The 18,811-nt window shown below is 38.3% G+C and overlaps 1 protein-coding gene across 1 annotated transcript; it reads left to right on the top strand.

Moving 5' to 3' along the window:
• The first annotated feature begins 6,455 nt into the window (after positions 1–6,455).
• Positions 6,456–15,529, top strand: LOC135257341 (4-galactosyl-N-acetylglucosaminide 3-alpha-L-fucosyltransferase 9-like). The gene is made up of 2 exons (XM_064339974.1): positions 6,456–6,533; positions 13,699–15,529. The coding sequence occupies exon 2, from the start codon at positions 13,707–13,709 to the stop codon at positions 14,778–14,780; it is 1,074 nt and encodes a 357-aa protein (XP_064196044.1). The 5' UTR covers positions 6,456–6,533; positions 13,699–13,706; the 3' UTR covers positions 14,781–15,529.
• The last annotated feature ends 3,282 nt before the right edge of the window (positions 15,530–18,811 follow it).

Below are 18,811 nucleotides of genomic sequence, written 5' to 3' on the forward strand. Positions count from 1 at the left end.
AGACTGTCATTTTGGTTCGTTTTAGTTTGCCTTTGTTTTTTTTTTGTTTTTTTTCGTGTTTTCATGTATCATTTTAACCTGGATGCCATGAGGGTGAAAGGAGAAACTTTTTTCATTTGTTTATGTTTGAACTGGAGAAAAATGTTGCTCTCTCTCTCTCTCAAAATAAAAGACCGGTGAAAACCTACATTCCCCCATCTCCATGTGTCCAGCTCTTCTGTCCATCCCAGGGGTGTGTCACAGCATGTAACAGTTTGTTTGACTGAAACATGGCAGGTGATTCCTTTATACATGTAGATGATTTTCCCTCCCCCAAAGAGCTGGCTGACCACATCCTGATCTTAGACAAGAACGAAGACCAGTACCATCGACACTTCAAAGTAGACAGGACAGGAGCATTTATCATAGGCACATGTCTTGCCTGTAATTATATTAGGACCGACCGCAACGAATACAAGGTTATCAATAACCTTAACACATGGTACTGGGGATGATTTTGCAAAAGAGATAGCAAAATATATTTTCTTTCTCCTGTGAAATATATTTTCTTTCTCTCCCCCCCCCCCCCCGTTTATTCATTAGAAAACTCCAGGAGGTGATTATGGATATAATTGACAGTTTTAAACAGAAATTAATTAAAGTGAACAGGATAAATGCAGTGAAATTACAATCATATTTATACAGTTTGGAACATTTGTATAGGGTGTACTGCATGATTCATGTAGTAATGGAAAGTAAAGATAAAAAGAAAATAAGTGATTCACCTCAGTTGTGCAACTTGAATGTGTTTATTGTTTCTGCAGGGGATGAAGAAGTCGCAAATCTTGTTTTTGTCAATGCAGTGACTATCTACATCTAAATCTACAGCAGATCATTATCATTGGTGTTCATCCATTGCATACAGGCACCATCTTTACAGAAACATAGACTCTAGTTTGAATTCACAAAATGATTGACTGTTCAGAGCCAAGGCCAAGTCACAGACATTTTGCCCTAGAGCATAACTTGAGAACTGGTTGGGGCTCCAGTAAATTTACTCTGTGTTTACAATCTTTGTAGTGTCTAACTTTCTTCTCATCTTCTCAAAGACAAAAACAATATGTGCAGGTCAGAACCATTACTATGTTGCCCCCCTAGTGGCTGGCCAGAAACATAAACAAACAGGACCAACCATGGGAAGACTTCCAGTTTTGTATCAGGAGAGTTGCAAAGAATCTCCAAAAAAAATTACGGAACCGTGACTACCCAACCCAAAAGTAACACGACAGTCTATAAAAAGCATGAAACCCACTATAACTATAAAATTAGTGCACATATCATATAGGAGGTGTCATGTCCGGCAGTGGCAGCACTTGGTTGAAGAAAGGCAAAGCTGGAAGAAAACTGATGACCCTACTGCCTCCCCAGGTCTGCCATGGTGTTCATGTTTTTTCAGGTTTTCCCAATGGAGGGACCTAAACCTTGCCTACCCTATAGGCAGCTCTACGCACAATTCCCTGGACTCTGCTCTTTCTGTTTTTCACGTTTGTTGTACTTTTTCCATTTCTTTAAAAAATTATTTCATGGTTTACTGAAACACACCTTTATAAAAGTTTAAAAATGTGAGGACAATATAAAAAAGGCACAGTAATTTATAACATGAAGAATGTAGTCATTACTTTAAATGTTTGAACTAAAAAAATGTAAATAAATGAATAATAATCATTTTAAAATGTGGTTTGTGTTTATTCATGCTCCTTTGTCTACTATTACATTTGTCTAAAGATCTGAAACGATTAAGTCTGACAAATACATATTACATAACAGGCATTTAGCAGACGCTCGAATCCAGAGCGATTTACACAACTTTTACATAGCATTTACATTGCATTATATAGCTGGATGTATACTGAAGCAATGCAGGTTTAATTGCCTTGCTCAAGGGTACAACAGCAGTGTCCTACCTGGGAATCAAACTTGCAACCGTTATGTTACAAGACCAACTCCTAACCCATTATACACAATAATTGAGGAAATCAGGAAGGGGGCACTTATTTTTCACAACGGTGTATTTACTGTATCTGAATTTAAAAAATTCATATTTCAATTTAAAAGTGTGCCTTACAATATTTAATATATCCAATCCTATTTGTGTATGGAGACCTTAAGTAATCTGTTTATGTAATACATGACAATTCTCTTACTCCTCTAGTGTACTACGTATGCCCAGCACATTAGAAAATTAGTGTGATTTAAAAGATTGTCCCCTTTCTATCTTAAAAAGGTCATGTTGTAGCTCAAAGGCTGTACAGCGCGAACTGACCAATTCTCAGATTCTCATTGACACTTCACATATTTTTGAGTGGTGAAAATAAGCATTTTAACATTTTCTCTTCTTTTTTTTTTTTGGTCCAAATATTCATTTCTATTTTTTTGATTCTTCCAAAATCCTTAGTAAAACTGGGAATTACACATCACATAGTTTTCAAATACAAGACACGGCAATTTCCTGAAAAGATTTTTCCATCAGTGGCAAATTAATAGATATTCTGAACCAGGCACAGAACTCAATAACTGATGAAGTTTAAAAAAATTGCCTTATCTGTTGGCAACTGATTGTTAGCTTTCCGATAAAAATCTGCTGCCTCAACACCTCAAAAAATTCTGTGATATAGCACCCTCTATGGATCTATGGATCGCATTGAAGAACAAACAACAATAAAATGTGATTTCGTGTCTTTGACTGCCCTCCAGTGTAATAAATCTGTTTCGGTTTCATCAGTAGGCTTAGAGCCAGCGTTTGTGAGTCTGTGTTGGTGTTTCAGTATTTGAGTCTTATACAGTTGGGTAAGAGGGTAAGCGTGTGCCATACCCAGGAATACTGTACATCCTACACCATTACTGAACCACCAGAACACTTCATTGCTAGTCACAGCTTTGCTTCCATTTTGTATTCCCTAACCAAATGTGGGAGCAAGAACTGGAAGAAGATGATGGCAGAGTTAGAAAGGGATAAAGTTGTAACATCGAGGAGAGCTAAAGTGGCTGGAATGGTGACCTAAAAGTAGTGGTGATGTCATCGGGGACTGACAGGAAAAGAGAGAGAATAAAAGTCAGCCACGCACAGCTGAGCGTGTTCACCTTAGACGGAGAAGGAAAGATTCGATTCAACCTCTGTATGCCAGTGTGTATAATAAACTCGCCAGTGAAGTGTCTGTTACTTATCATAGTACAGGCACTTGATCACGTCCTGGTTAAGTGTTACTCTGTGTTTTGATCAGCTCCACCTGCGATATGGTATAGGATAGCCAGGTTCTTCTGGCAACATTTTGGTAGCGTGCAGGCTCAGTATGAGGCTCTGGCGGTGGCCACTCTGGCCATTTTCTTGGACATAATGGAGAAGTGTCTGTATTGCAGCTTTGAGAGAAACACACTAGAGGGCATTCTTGAGCTGGAAGAAGGCAGGTGAATTAACTTACTGGTTATTTGTATTGCTTTCTGTTATCCATTTTATGAATTATAATACAATTGTCTAACCTTACTTACTCATAAGCATGCATTTGTGGTCTTGGAGGGGGAGACAAAGAAATAGCCTGATTAGTAGTGTCTGTTGTAAATTTACTGCATTTACTTTAAGAACTTTTGAGCATACAACTACTCTTTACTGAATCTGTTCTGTCATTTGAATTGTGGCCTGGTTTTGTAACTTCAATTTGGCCAGTAAGATTAGTCTTGCCCAGATTGTTAAAGTGCCTGGCAAAATAATTGGTTTGAATCAGGTCCAGCTTTCTGACCTTTATGACAGGTCTTGTGGAAGGCCCATCCCACACAGGTCTGTCCTGAACATCTGTAACAAAGGGAGTTCAAGCTCCTACCCTCTGGCTGTAAAAATAGAGTGATGTCTTTGTGGACTAAAATATTCAAAAATCTCTTTTGTCCACACAGCAATTAGAATTCTGAATTTGGACATGTGATCTTGCATTTAATGTGCTTTGGTACTTGGCATTCTGTTCATTTTTTCATTTTATGTGATCTTGCCTTTCCTATTGCCCATTTTCCCTGTACAGTATTTGGTTTTAGCTGATGTTGCGCTTTAATGTATTTGTTGTTTAGTCTTTTATGGTTTTAAGATTATTGTGTTGGAATATTGTTGTAATGTAATGTAATGATATGTGCTGTGGTGCGGGGCCTGGCTTCAGTTGAAATTCCCTTTGTGGGACAAAAAAGATTTGATTCGATCTTCAAGTATCAAAATAAATAATATTCACGAGGACCATTTTTACTGAGGATTTAGTCAGTTAAATGACACCTTCATCAACTGGGGTGTATAAATGTCTCATTTAGTCTTGTGTGCCATTATGTCCTGTCCCCATTTCACTAGCCATTCCGTATTGTATTTTAATGTCTGTATGTAGTTACTCCCCTTGGCTACAGAGGGCAGCCATTCCAAAAGCAAAGCAGACTTTTATCTATAAAAACTAACTTCAAGGGTTAAATTATGGTGTGTGGCTCATGTGTGATGTATTTCCAAGGGAGCTTGCTTAGACTTTTAACTGGTGAAACTGTCCTGCTTAACCAATTCTAGAGGTGACAGAAATGGGGGGGAAAGAAAGACTGCTGTTTGAGATTCATATAACAATATTTAAGGGCGTTCACTGGCTGATAAACGCTTTCAAGTGCACAAGAGTTGTGATTCATATAAGGATCATGTGTAGAAAAACTCAAAAACATTTACTCATTACTAAGGACAATTTACGAATCTTTTTAGGTAAATGATTATCTGCTCACATTTTGGATGACTCAGAGCTGGCCCAAGCGTTTAGGTGGCCCTAAACAAGAAAGTTGTTGTGGCTGCCATTGTAGAATTAAAATGTGTTCCAAAAAAACTGAATTGTGTGGCCAAAGGGATGTTTGTGGGGCAAAACGAATGCAAGAAGTGTTTATTCCAGTGGCTGACTCTGGGATGAATTCAACAGCGATTTTATAAATGAAGCCACAAAACAGTACAACAAGCTGGTGTACTGCCTTTGTACCTTTGAACAAAGTAAATATTCAGCTACGACTATGGCAGTGCATGTGACTTGTACAATGTCCCAACCCATTATATCTAATCAGTATGAAAACTTTCTAAGGGGAATCACACAAGTTATACATGATGGGGTGTGCCCTTTGTTCTTGGAAAAACCACTGATGTTCATGGGAAGTTCAAGTTTGGGTGGGTAAGTTTTTAAATTAATTTGTAAATGATTTGTACCATTTCACCATGCTCGAATGACATGAATCTGCCAGTGCAGATTCTGTGTGGGCTTGGTCATAAGTCATATAAAACAGGAAATGCCCTTTCTTCTTTACAAAACCACTGATGCTGCTGATATACAGTCTGCAGACCACAACCAATACAGGAAGTTTTCAAACCATAAAAAACTGTAGGCAGATTACCTTTCAAGTCACTTAATGATGCATTCCTTGTCTTTATATGTAGCCAGTTCTTCCAAGACTGTTACCATGCATTCTTTGTCGGTTAAGGGGCTTATAATTGCATTAGAGAACCCACCCAACTTTTAATAATGCACTCTTTGGTTTCTCTTGTTAGCTTATGACATGAACATGAATTTGGCATCTCTCAGCATATCCAGATGATAATACTTCAGTTTTTGTCCAGCCTTGGACAGTCGTGGAAATGAAAAGCTGAACTTACCATGCTTTGTTTCAAAGTGATGTCTTGAATTCGTTGCAAAAAACGACAGCATACAAGGCACACAAGGTCTAGCTTCAATTAATTTGGTAGCACAAACAAATACTTTCCTGTCCATTCTTCACTGAAAGAGGGATATTCATTGTCAACTATTTGTTTCTGACTTCTTGAAAGTGCTATTTCCTTCTGTTAGCAAGCAATAAAATATTTCTGGCTGGTTAGCTGGCTAATTTTGAGGTCTTTCAGCTGCAACATAGCGTAGGTTAGACCCCTGTTAGGTAGGCAATGCATGCACATTTGTGACGTAGGCTATGGGAGATAGGGTATCATATTAGGTAACGCTCTGTAATCAAGGTTAGACATTCTAACATCATTTTTATTAATTAAGTATAGGCATTCTCATCAGATCTGTTTATATCTGTGGTAAATTTACATTGAACAAAGTTGTTGGAATTATGGTATGGCCTGCCCAACATCTACTAAAAAAAATGGACTGAAGATAAATGCAGCTTGTTATAGTGCAGTACATTACTGTCATTTTGAATGTTCACAATATCTTGATGTATTTTCCTTCTACAGTGATTAACTGTAAATTGAATTAAACTATTCATGCTGTAATAAATACAGGAACATGCTAGTGACCTGTAAAGTTTACAGCATTGTTTTTACTGTGCGGGTAAGTTTTTTAAATTAATTTGTAAATGATTTTTACCATTTCACCATGCTCGAATGACGTGAATCTGCGCACAGATTCCGTGTGGGCTTGGTCATAAGTCATATGAAACAGGAAATGCCCTTTCTTCTTTACAAAACCACTGATGCTGCTGATATACAGTCTGCAGAGCTACAACCAACACAGGTACGTTTTTGAACCATAAAAAACTGTAAACTGTAACTGAATAATTAAAATAAATGCCAAATATATATCTTATTCCCATAGCCACAATTACTATTAATGGGTGGGAATCAGGGGCGGTTTGAGTGATTTGGAGGCCCCAGGCAAAGATCGATGTGAGGCCCTTCACCATTTTGCTTAACGCAATCATAGCCGGTGAACAAAAACTATTTGGAGGCAGCTCTTTTCAGTTAACAAAGCCACAGAACTAAAGGACAGACCCAAATGAGAATTCTAACTGAAGAACTTCAAATGACCTTCAGTCAGTTAGAGGAAGACAATATGGCAAGAAAAATATTATAAGTAATATAATAATAAGTATATAATAAGTATATATTATACGTATATAATCTTTCATTCTTTCAAGACAAAAGTATAGTACATGCTTTTTGATAAAGCATTTGAACATCCACTATTCTCTAGGGGTAAAAGTCCCGGTCCGAGAGGGTGTCTGGTTTCTGGTGGGCTGCTGCCGTCTGTCGGTGTCGCCTCTGGCACTTTCCTCCCACACTGTAGCTGATTCACCGCAACCAGCAGAGCCAGTAACGCTAGAAGTTGTAGTAGGTGCGGTGGGTGCACAACAGGCTGTGGCAGCAGTAGGGCTGATAACGTTAGCTAGCTCAGCTTCTTCAACTAACTTTACACCTGTTGTAACGTCAGCTAGAGTGAGAGCACCTATTATCAACCAACTTCGTTCGACAGACAGGAAAACGTAAACTGATTTGCAATGAAAAAATAGGCGAAATATTGGTAACAACCTGCACCTAGTTATGTAAGAAAAATCCTCGTTATCCTCCAGTGGTTATGTTTTTAAAGTACTTTAGTGATTTTTAATGTGCCGTCAAATCACTCAGAGGTGGTCCTGCTCTAGCTTTTGGTTGCTCAGGGGACGTGTATCGACCACCCCATATAAATGAATGGAACTTAAATTTGCTAGCGTACTGTATGTGTTCTGTCTTGCGTCTTTGAGGTTAATATGAGAAAGGGTGGTCGCTATCAGCATGTCTAGGAATCAGTACATGTTCGCTGTTGTAACTCAAGTCGCAGGACGCAAAATAGCCGTTAGGAAAGCAGTTTGAAATTATGAGGGCAACGTCTGAGCCATTGGATTTAATGGGTCGCGGTGAGATAATTCCGAGCGTGTTGCTTGTCTTAAAGTTATAATAAATAAGGCTGTATTAATATAACTAATGACGTTATTTTATTTTTTTGTTTTTGTTTTTTTACATTTAGACAATTTATTATGTGTATTTTTACAGAACTTACATTTCCATGGACTTACACACACACGCACATGAAGATAACAAACACACCACCTCCTACTCAACGCCTTCTTGGCTCCCACCCCCCCTCCCTCCCCCGTTACAGTGCAGTCTGCTGAGGGTTGATGCGCTGCGCCTGAGCGGCTGCGCGCTCCCCCCAGTGTCTGTGCTGCGACACTTCCCCTCCCCGAAACCCTACCCCCTACCACATGTGCAAGTCTTCGAGTTTTTGTTGTAATGTTTGTAATGTTTGTAATGTTTTTATGATGTTGCTATGTGCTGAGGTTTTTCTTCGTTTCAATGAAACGAGTGCTCTCTCGTTTCATTGAAAGGACTGTTTTTCTTCCTCCTCCTTCCTTCCTCCTGTTCTCTCATTTCTCATCTAATAAGTTGGCGCCGCAGATGGCTGCCTCGGTGTGTTGACCAAAGCAAATTCCTCGTATGTGTAAATGTACTTGGCAATAAATTCGATTCTGATTCTGATTCTGATTCTGATTCTGATTTAAATAGGTAACAATGTCCAGTTCTCTCTAATAAATACGAAGTAAATACACTAGCGGTTAGGGTGGTCGATAATCTACTTGTTGCTCCTCCGTCGTGGAGTCTCTGGCTGTTTTATTAAAGAATTTCGTCAATTTAGGCAAACTTTCCTTAAACTGTGCGTCTTCCTTCCTCCTCTTTCTCTTCTCAAAGTGACAAGAAAGGAAAAATGTTTATAAATAAAAAAATTTAAAAAAGGAAACACAAATTCACGAGGCCCCAAGCGATTGCCTGCCTATGTCCTATGGTAAAACCGCCTATGGTGCGAATATTCCAAGCCAATTAAGTATTTAATGACGAGAAATATTTGAGAATTCGTTGCTGACAATTAAAGATATGCTTACAGAAAACATTGGCTATTCGTTACCTGGTTTTGGGTTACTACACATCTGTTACTTGAAAACTATTCTTTAAATATGCATTATTTAAAAAGAGATCTGTCATTATTGTTGATGGTCTCACATAAATGATACTGTCCTTTTTTGTCACTGTCTGGTTTGGTGACCAACCTACCTAGTTGAATACTTTTAAATGAGACACTACAGATTATTATCAGATTTGTGGAGAATACCATCTAGTGAACCATTGCTGTGATGCATATTGCTGTATAGTGAACAGATGCTTACAGTTACCTGTATACAGTATGTGGCTGTAGATCTGTAAAACATTCTGGTCAAAATTTCGTAGCAGGTGAAATTTAGTAAATATATATTTGTTGTAAATCTTAATACAGTAAATGTTCCAATCCCAATTTAGATCTCCAACAATGACAACCTCACTGTAGTTCACTTTCGCCATGCATTTCGTGAAAGAAGACAGCATATTACTTGGAGCAGATGGAGGTCTGTAACAACCAACCACAGTAATGAAGACGTCTTTCGACACCTCTACTCTTAGAGCAAGCATTTCAAATTGTTTGCACGCGGACTCTGACAGCAGTACACTTGTACGGAAATTGCTTTTGGCATAAATAGCTACACCTCCTCCCCGTTTGGGTCTGTCAGTGCGGAACACCTTGTAGCCATATGAATATCTTTATCAGGAACCAACTTGTTCAACCAAGTTTCAGATATCACAATTATATCAGCATCAGTTGATTCAACCCAAATCCTTATCAGGTTTATTCAACACACAGACATCTTGAACAGGAATAACTAAACACAAAACACTGTCACAAAGCACATGCAATATTATAAACAAATAAATAAAACTAGAAAGGTTATAATTCCTGTAAGGAAGGAATTGTGTGGGCTTGCTTCAAATTCCAGCTGGCACTGTCCTCAAGCCTCAATGCATTTCAATACGGGCATAGCTCAGAAGAAGCACAAAACCGTCCAGACCCAGGGCGTACTGTAGCGTTACATATACAGCCGGGGATCAGCAAATAGCGATTCTGTTCCAGGGATTAGTCATATCCTAAGTAATGTTAGGCGATAAAACTGTGCTTAAAATCCTGTGCCATTGGAAGTGTGTTCAAAAAATCACAAAAAATGTTTCAAAAAATCTGAATACAAGCAACAATGTCTGGAACTAGCCGGTCATTTTTGGTGTAATGGAGATGGAGATGGAGAGAATACCCAAGAGTACACATGCGCGATGATGATGGAATCAGGTAAAGATTCCATGAGAAGATGAGTTTTAAAGCGTTATATTAGCATTAGCTTCCTACCAAAATTTCAAATGCCTGTAATTTCCTTGTTTTTTGAGATATCTGCAACTGCGCCGACATGGTACATCATGGTAGTGCCCTCTTCATGCCCAGTCTGTTTCAAGTCCCTAAATTGTTGTTTTAAAAAGTAATAAGCACTTGAAATGTGCATTTCATTAGCATTAGCTTCCTGCCAAAATTTCAAATGCCTGTAATGTCCTTGTTTTTTGAGACATCTGCAACTGCGTTGACATGGTACAACATTGTAGTGTCCTCTTCATGTCCAGTCCGTTTCAAGTCCCTAGATTATTGTTTTAAAAAGTTATAAGCACTTGAAATTTGCATTATATTAGCATTAGCATTAGCTTCCTGCCAAAATTTCAAATGCCTGTAATTTCCTTGTTTTTTGAGATATCTACAATTGCTTCAACATGGTACAACATGATAGTGCCCTCTTCATCCCCAGTCCGTTTCAAGCCCCTAGATTATTATTGTAAAAAGTTATAAGCATTTGAAATTTGTGGCCAAATTTTGTTTTTGTAAAATACCAGTTTCTCCGCCATCTTGGAATGGATCCCTTAGCTGTTAACACACTATAGGGAGACACGCACCCTACACATGCATGGGCAATTTCGGACCAATTGGACGGTTTTTTAGATTTAGGTTTTGCCAAATTTTCAATCTGCAGAAAAATCCATCATGGCGGACTTTATGGGTTCTTGAGGCATATTTGTTCCTCATGAGGAATGACACAAGTACACCTAGTTTCATGAATCTCCATCAAACGGGGTGGAAATGCCAGCATCTTGAAATTTGCTTTTTGAATCAGTTACTATAGCCCTATGGATGAATCATGGTCATTCTTTCTGGCATAGTTACTCATGGTCTCTAGTTTCGACCTGGTAATTTATATCATTTTTGGTCAAGGACTTTTTTAGTTATTTGACCATTTCCGGGAAAAGAATAATAATAATAATAATAATAATACTAACAAAAACAATAGGGTTCCTACTTCGTAGGACCCCTAAATATCAGACCTAATGGTAAACTGAAAAGATGCACATATTTTTCCTCTGAAGTAACCAATGTAAACCCAGAAATATAGTGGAAACACTTTTGAAATGTATGACTTGTTTATGATTACTGTCTCTTATATGTTTATTGTATCGCTCATTGCGTGCAAGCAAAATTCTCTTTGGGGCAATAAAGGTTTTCATTCATTAAAATATGTTTGGTTTTAACAGCAATTAAGTAAACATTACTAAGCAAAACAATTAAATGTTAACCAATCCTTTTTTCAGCGTTTCTGTTTCCATTTTTACGTTCTGAGTAATCAGCAACATGCAAAAGCAGGCTACTGCATTTTTTTTGTTGCATTTTTAAAATTAGCAGTATGCCACTACCACCCATTTGAAACAACCGGCTAAACAAACGGACTACTGTCCATGGCATTAATTACTAAAGAAAGGGGAACACTTACAACATCACTCATCTTAGCGACATGCTTCAAACATTGCCTATTTGTAAGTTGTCTTGCTTGACTAAGGAGCTATTTTCATTAATTATCGTTAACTATAATTAGCTAGACTAGCTTGCTTGTGGGCTAGTAGCCTATAGTATAACTTAACCTAGTCTAAAGTCTAAATCCGATATAAACCGGTTTATTCTATTTTGAGTATCGTAAGTGTTGTTGTTTCAATTGTGATTTTGTTTTATGACAGTGCAAAAGAGTACACAGTAGGAAATTCACAGTATTGTTACCTGTTATCCATGGATGTCAGTACAGCAGCGTGCATCCATAACAAGTGGGCAAGTGTCAATCAAGACAAAATAGCAGAGCCCACTGCAGCTAAGGGGTCGCAATTTACGCATGACGCTAAAACTGTGGACCCGTGCATATATTATAATATATATAATTCATATAATATAATTATTAATAATATATAATATATTATAGTTATATTTTGATTGATGGTATTTATAATTTGTATTTTATATAAAATACAAATTATAAATACCACCGACCAAAAGGGCACTGGTCGAGTGAGAGAGCAAAAGGGCAGGGGCTCAAGCCCCCCTTGAGGTCTATGTGTGCACATGCCTGGTACTTCGACCCACTGATTTGTGTTGTGAGCTCAAACACCAGGATTGCCAGATGCGCTCAAATCGAATTTCCAGGCCATGGTGTGCACTATACGGGTTGCCGGATAGCCATAGTCTTTGGTCACAGAGAGACACTGTATGGGTTGCCAGTTGCATGAGGACAGGGTTGCTTGTTGCTCACAAAGAGCCGCAAAGTGCAGGTAGAAAGAAGATTCAGCTGACCAGGAAAAAAAACTTCTACTGATGTGCAGACCAGCTTCCTTCATAGAAAACATCAGTAGGCAGCCATGGAGAATGTTGACCATGGAACAGGGGCTGGGAGATGGTGGTCTAGCTGATCAGAACAACTCCAGGGAGAGGCGCTGAAGCCACTCTTATGCCACTTACACTGGCATTTTCAATCATTTAATCCACAAGCTTTTCTTTTGCAGACTTTGTCGCACTTCAAGGGCCCTTTTGCTAGGCCTTGTTTGGTGGTCCTGTTTTCAAGTTTGGCAGCAAGCCAAAAATAATGCATCAAGACGAACTATTCAACATATTTAAAATAAAACCTATTCTTCTGCCTATAATTAAAAAATAATTGGTGTGAAAAATGAGTACAATTAACTTACAAACTTACAAAACACTTTGAAACACTGGACTGCAAACTCAGACAAAAACTAATATGCTGCCATCTTGGATTGATATGATCTGAGAGCATCACAGCCCATTTCTATACCACTAAACTTCTCAAACTATAGTCAAGTTTCAAACCTGGTTGCAAAGTATTCGGTGTATATAGCCTACAGCCTTTTGGTTACCCTAAGCTTGGTATCACTAATATATGCATGGCTTAAGAAACATCTTGTTTTACGTGTCTTAGATTCAATGTACCATAGTGTTCTACGTTATTTATATATATATATATATATATATATATATATATATACAAATGCTAGGTCAAGTGCCCATCACTGCTTACTTTATCGGAATGTAGGGCAATCCTCTCTAAAGAACTGTACATTGTCATTTATAAATCTATTTTAGGTACTTCATTCCTAGCTTCTCAGTTGCTAAGGAAGAATGGTAGTTACCATTTGTATGTTTACCCATGTTTACGTCTTCATTTTGGGTATTTACTTTACTTCTGCATTTTGGGTTCTTCATACCGGGTAATGCGACGGTGGCTCAACACAGCCAAAAATGCAAGATAATTACAGAAGCGCAGACAGCAGCAAATTTATAAATCACTGAATCACTGAGAAGTGGCTGGTGACATGGTAAAGGGGAGATAGTCTGAGTCTGTGGTCACCAATGAGAATCCTTCAGCCATGTGGGCACAAAGTCCATTTTTGGGAGACTGATTTAACCGCGCCCTGGCCGTTGGCCTCACGGTGATAAGGAAAGGCCTGCATGTGAGGTAGGAGGTGAATTCAGAGGACACAAGATGCCTGCACCCTAACAGTTTACCTTACCTAATTCTAGATATCCCAAGAACAACACTGGAAATCAGCCATGCTCACTGATATGCATTACACAATGTAGTATTAATCAATATTTGCAAAAATATTAAATTTATATTTTCTTTTCTTCGCAGGGTACAAAATGTCATCCACATCTTTCCATGGAATAGTACGTCCTTGTGTAACTGCAATCCTTATGCTGGGTTGTTTTGGGATTTTATGTTTTGCTTATTTCAAGATGCCCACTACCTGGCTGTCAAGTCAAGTGAAATTAAAAGCACCTGCACCAATGGTGAAAAACTTTGGTTCAAAAAAAGAGCAAAACCAGACTGTTATACTAATCTGGATGTGGCCATTTGGCAGTGCCTTTGCCCTGACCTCCTGTAGTGCCCTGCTTAACATTGATGGCTGTCACCTAACATCAGACAGAAATATGCTAAGCAAGTCGCATGGGGTTATTTTCCATCACAGAGACATTCGCTCAGATTTATCAAACCTGCCACCACCACAGCGCCCAATATTCCAAAAATGGGTGTGGATGAACTTTGAATCACCCACAAATTCAAGAAAGATTACTGGTCTCAGAAGCCTGTTCAATTTGACTTCAAATTACAGACACAATGCTGATATTCCAGTGTATTATGGGACAATTGTACAAGCTGAGGGGAATAACTTCAAAATACCAAGCAAAGACAAGTTAGTGTGCTGGATTGTGAGCAACTGGAACCCAAGTTCCAGAAGAGTGGCATACTATAATGTGTTAAAGGAACACATTAATATACATGTTTATGGACGGGCATTTGGGAAACCAGTCAGCGGCCAAGACTTTCATCCCACAATTGCCAGCTGTAAATTCTACCTGTCATTCGAGAACTCGATCCACGAAGACTACATCACTGAAAAACTGTACAACCCACTGACTGTGGGCACAGTGCCAATTGTTCTTGGGCCATCAAGACAGAACTATGAGAACTTTGTCCCAGGGGATGCCTTGATACATGTAGATGATTTTTTCTCCCCCAAAGAGCTGGCTGACCACATCCTGTTCTTAGATAAGAATGAAGACATGTACCATCGATACTTCTACTGGCGTAGACACTTTGAAGCAAAGCGGCCTTCCTTATTTATGGAAGCCATATGTTTTACTTGCAATTATGTCAGGACACACAAAGAATACAAGGCTATCAATAACCTTGACACATGGTACTGGGGCTGATATAAAAAAATATTTTAAAAATGTGGTATTTGGTCATGAAAACTGCCATTTCAAGTGCCACATACCCTGTGAGTGTGGAGTGAGGGACCTCCTTTCCTTCTTTTATCTTGTTTTTAAAAAAATAATAATTTCAGTTAGTAAATATATATGTATTCAATCTGAAATTATATACAAATATACAGTATTTTCTTTCTCTTGTAAAATTTTGAGCATGAATTAACTGTCATACATATACACTTACAGTAGCATGATTGGTTTGTCCAGTGTATCACTATTGCTCCACATGTTATTTTACTCTGCACCTCACTGTTGCAATTGGAATATTTCTTTTGTTAAGTATGCTTAGTCCTTACACTTACACCTCTTCCCGTTGGACATCAGAGAACAGCTGGAGGTACTTGTGGATAAAATGAATGGCTCTTACCTGGACAGTGTAATCTTCTTTCCTCTGTGAAGTTGACCTCATGTGAGAAATCCAAATGATTTTGAGTCCTGTATAACTGCATGAAAAAGGGAAGACCAATGATCCATCAACTCAGTGCTGCAAGGGAAGTGGACAATGTTCAGTGAGTGGGAAATGATCAGGTGGGCATGTCATTTATGCCTGAGTTTTCTGTTCTACACACTGCATAGCATGTCATTGGCATTTGGTCTACCTTGTCACCAGAACTGTCACTTAGATTGTAACATGATCAGCAGATACAATTCAATTCAATGAATAATCCTAACAGTAAATTGAACTGTGACTTTGGTGTTGTAATTGTGAAGTTTCTGCTCAACCTTGGCTCATCGTTTGTTGTTAGTGATATATTGATTACATTTTGTCTTTTTCTTTATTTAAGCCCACTGTAGCACAATTTAAATCATCCTTTTCAAGTTAGGTATTGAATTGAGGTTGCCAGCAGTTAATGTTTTTTGCAGGTTGTTTGTTTCCACTAGGCCTCTCAGCATCCTACATTTTTGCCCATTTCACAGGCTGCTATAACACACACAGGCTGTTTTTAGTAACAGAAACAACAGAAACTGCTGCAATCAGTTGATGAAATCATCATATATTTAGGCTAAAACTGATATATACCAACTTTTTCTTAGAGATTTATGTTGAAGGGGGCCAACGGTGGCAGTATCAATCAATCAATCAATCAATCAAACTATATTTGTATAGCATATTTCATACAGTAAGTGCAACTCAATGTGCTTCACAGAAAATAATTGCAAAGAATAATTAAAATAATTTAAAAGAATTGTTAATTATTATTTAATTATAATAAGAAGAGAGAAAAGAACAAACAAACAAATAATAATAATAATAATAATAATAACTAGACAATTCCTGCAGAAATTGTGAAGTGTGGTTGCCGCCAACGCAAAGTCGACTTATTTGTGCTGAACAGAGCAAACCGTTTCTGTAGTAGGCTATAAGCAGAGACAGAGTATTGTGTACATGCTATAACATCACGGCAACGAGTTCATTTGCGACGCATATATTCAGAGCTAAATTATCCTTTCATCAAAACTTGAGATCTCACTGTTTTACTCGCGGTATGCGGTGACGAGTGACGGCGAATCATAAAGCTAGCTGACATGTTCAGAAGGTCTTGGAAAAACCCTACGTCTACACTGCGTGATCGCACCATTTTTAAAAAAAGCAAGACGGGGCTAGGGAGATTCATTTGATTGACGTATGGTTTTGCGTGAATTTCAGCAGAAACAGAGTCTAATCTGTTATCTCTGAGACCAACTCATAGACAGAGTAGCCTATTACGTGTTAGCCGAGCCGAATTTCCAAGAACGAAAATGAGGCGAGAAATATGTGTTAAAATAGTTGCATTTCATTTTAAATACAGCTTCTGTGAATAAGTATCGGCTGGTAGCCAGTGCTACTAGCTTCTGTAGCAGCAAGGGGTGAATCAATAACATGCAAGTGGAGTTGTGTACTTTAGCAAACGCGTTGGGATGAGAAAGCGTTGCTACTGCTACAAAGAATGCGCAATGCATCTATAATGAGACGAACCTTTCGAATACGATGGGATATAGAACGGCAATACAAAAGTAAAATGTGACATATTACACATAGTTAGAAAGCTTGTTCTATCACCTATTGGATCGATGAAGTGTAGATCAAGCCAGTTTGTACTACAATGTTCGAGAACACCCAAAGCAACATGTGTGGTATTACAAGCTGACGTCTTTTTCTGGAGTAAGACCGGACCAGAAGCTGCTGCACACGTTTTGTTGACTGCACTGTTGCTCTTTATAGTACAGTCTGGCTCGACTGAGAATTCATTTATTCAGTAGGTGAGAGTATAAGCTTTCTAACCATATATACCATGTCCAATTTTGGTTTTGGAATATGGTTTTATAGGTCAACCGAAAGTTTTTTCATCGTCGCCTTCAATGCATGCATTCATAGTCAGCACTAGCATAGACGCTGCACCTGACGAAACGTTGTCAACGATTTTGCATAATATCTTGTGAAATACTATTATTATTGAGGACTTCTGGGTATGCCTAAGCTATGTGTTTGTTCATATACCTAGCTGACAGCGTTTTCATTTGTAATTTTTCATTTGGAATACCGTTTTTATCACGTTCACTTCCGCATTCAGCTATATCCACTCTGGTGGCTAAGTCACCAGGAAACCTTGTTTGAACAACACAATCCGTGCATGTACGTCTTCGTCAAGGTTTTATCTACATTGTGGTATAAATCATTTGAAGTTTACGAATGTGTATTTTCTGTAATTACGACGAAAATGGAGATATACACCGCATCTGGATTCGTAGATGAAGCCGGTTAAAACTTACTGCATCACGTGTGCTAAGCCGACCAATGCTGTAACTTCACCGCTCACATATGTATGACGTCACCGTCCCATTCATTTTCAATGGGAAAAATTGGCCATAAAAAGTCATATTTCTCAAAAACCGTGCAACCGTGCAAACTTTCCACAAAGTAATAGCACACGATTCCCAAAGAAGCCGGTCAATTTGACATATGGCACGTGCATGTGGTGCGAAAACTCTATGAGGAGTAGCGGTCCAAAAAATGGGTGGAATAATAATAAATAAATAAATAATATGTGCGATAATAATAGTGTGATTGCCAAAGGCAACCACACTAATAAATAAAGTAAATAAAAGCAATGCAAAAACCTAGGTAAAAGGAATGCCAAAAAGGTGTGTCTTAAGATTTCTTTTAAAAATGTCCACAGATTCAGAAACCCGTAGATCCTCTGGCAGGCTGTTCCAAAGGCTAGGACCATAATAGCTAAAAGTTGCTTCTCCATGCCTTTTTGTTCTAGCCAGTACTGCCAAGATACTGAGCATAAGTTACTAAGAGCATTTATATTGTAGTTGTGTAACCAATGCATCGACAGGCATGTATTATTATTAAGGGGGTGGAGGCTCACAAAGCTTGAATTCAAAATTCTAAATGTTTGGTTCATGCAAGCAGTTTTATACAGAACTTTATTCAAGTGAACAGGATAAATGCAATGCGAATACAATTCAATAATACAATAATACAATACAACTTTAATAAAGGCAATTCTCCCACGGCCCAAGGCAGCAAAGCATCCACCCTCCATACCACCATGTTTGACTGTTGGTATGATGCTCTTACTGTGAAATGCTGTATTTTCTTTGCACCAGACGTAATAGGACCTGTGTCGTCCAAAAAATAGTTCCACTTTTGACTCATCAGTCAATATAACATTATGTTCTTCTATGGAGGCAGACATTTTAGTGTTACCAGGTAATCTCAAGGACTATGTCACTGTCACAATGCAGCATTCTTACAGGGAACAGAAAGTTAATAATCTATGTAATACAGATACATGTACTACATGCTTGTTGGGTGTTCGAAGATAATGACTAGAGTCACAAGCTGCCAAGTTCCGTTACTATGCTGCCCCCTCGTGGCTTGCCAAGAACATAAACAAACAGAACAGGACCAATCATGGGAAGAATTTCAGTTTTGTACCAGGAGAGTTCTTCAAAAAAACAGTACAAAGCCATGTCTTCTCAGC

The sequence above is a fragment of the Anguilla rostrata genome, chromosome 6, assembly GCF_018555375.3.
Source record: "Anguilla rostrata isolate EN2019 chromosome 6, ASM1855537v3, whole genome shotgun sequence".
In the NCBI taxonomy this organism is placed as follows: domain Eukaryota; kingdom Metazoa; phylum Chordata; class Actinopteri; order Anguilliformes; family Anguillidae; genus Anguilla; species Anguilla rostrata.

What these genes read in the sequence shown, in the direction of transcription:
- LOC135257341 (XM_064339974.1), top strand. Translation starts at nt 13,707, where the DNA reads ATGTCATCCACATCTTTCCATGGAATAGTACGTCCTTGTGTAACTGCA.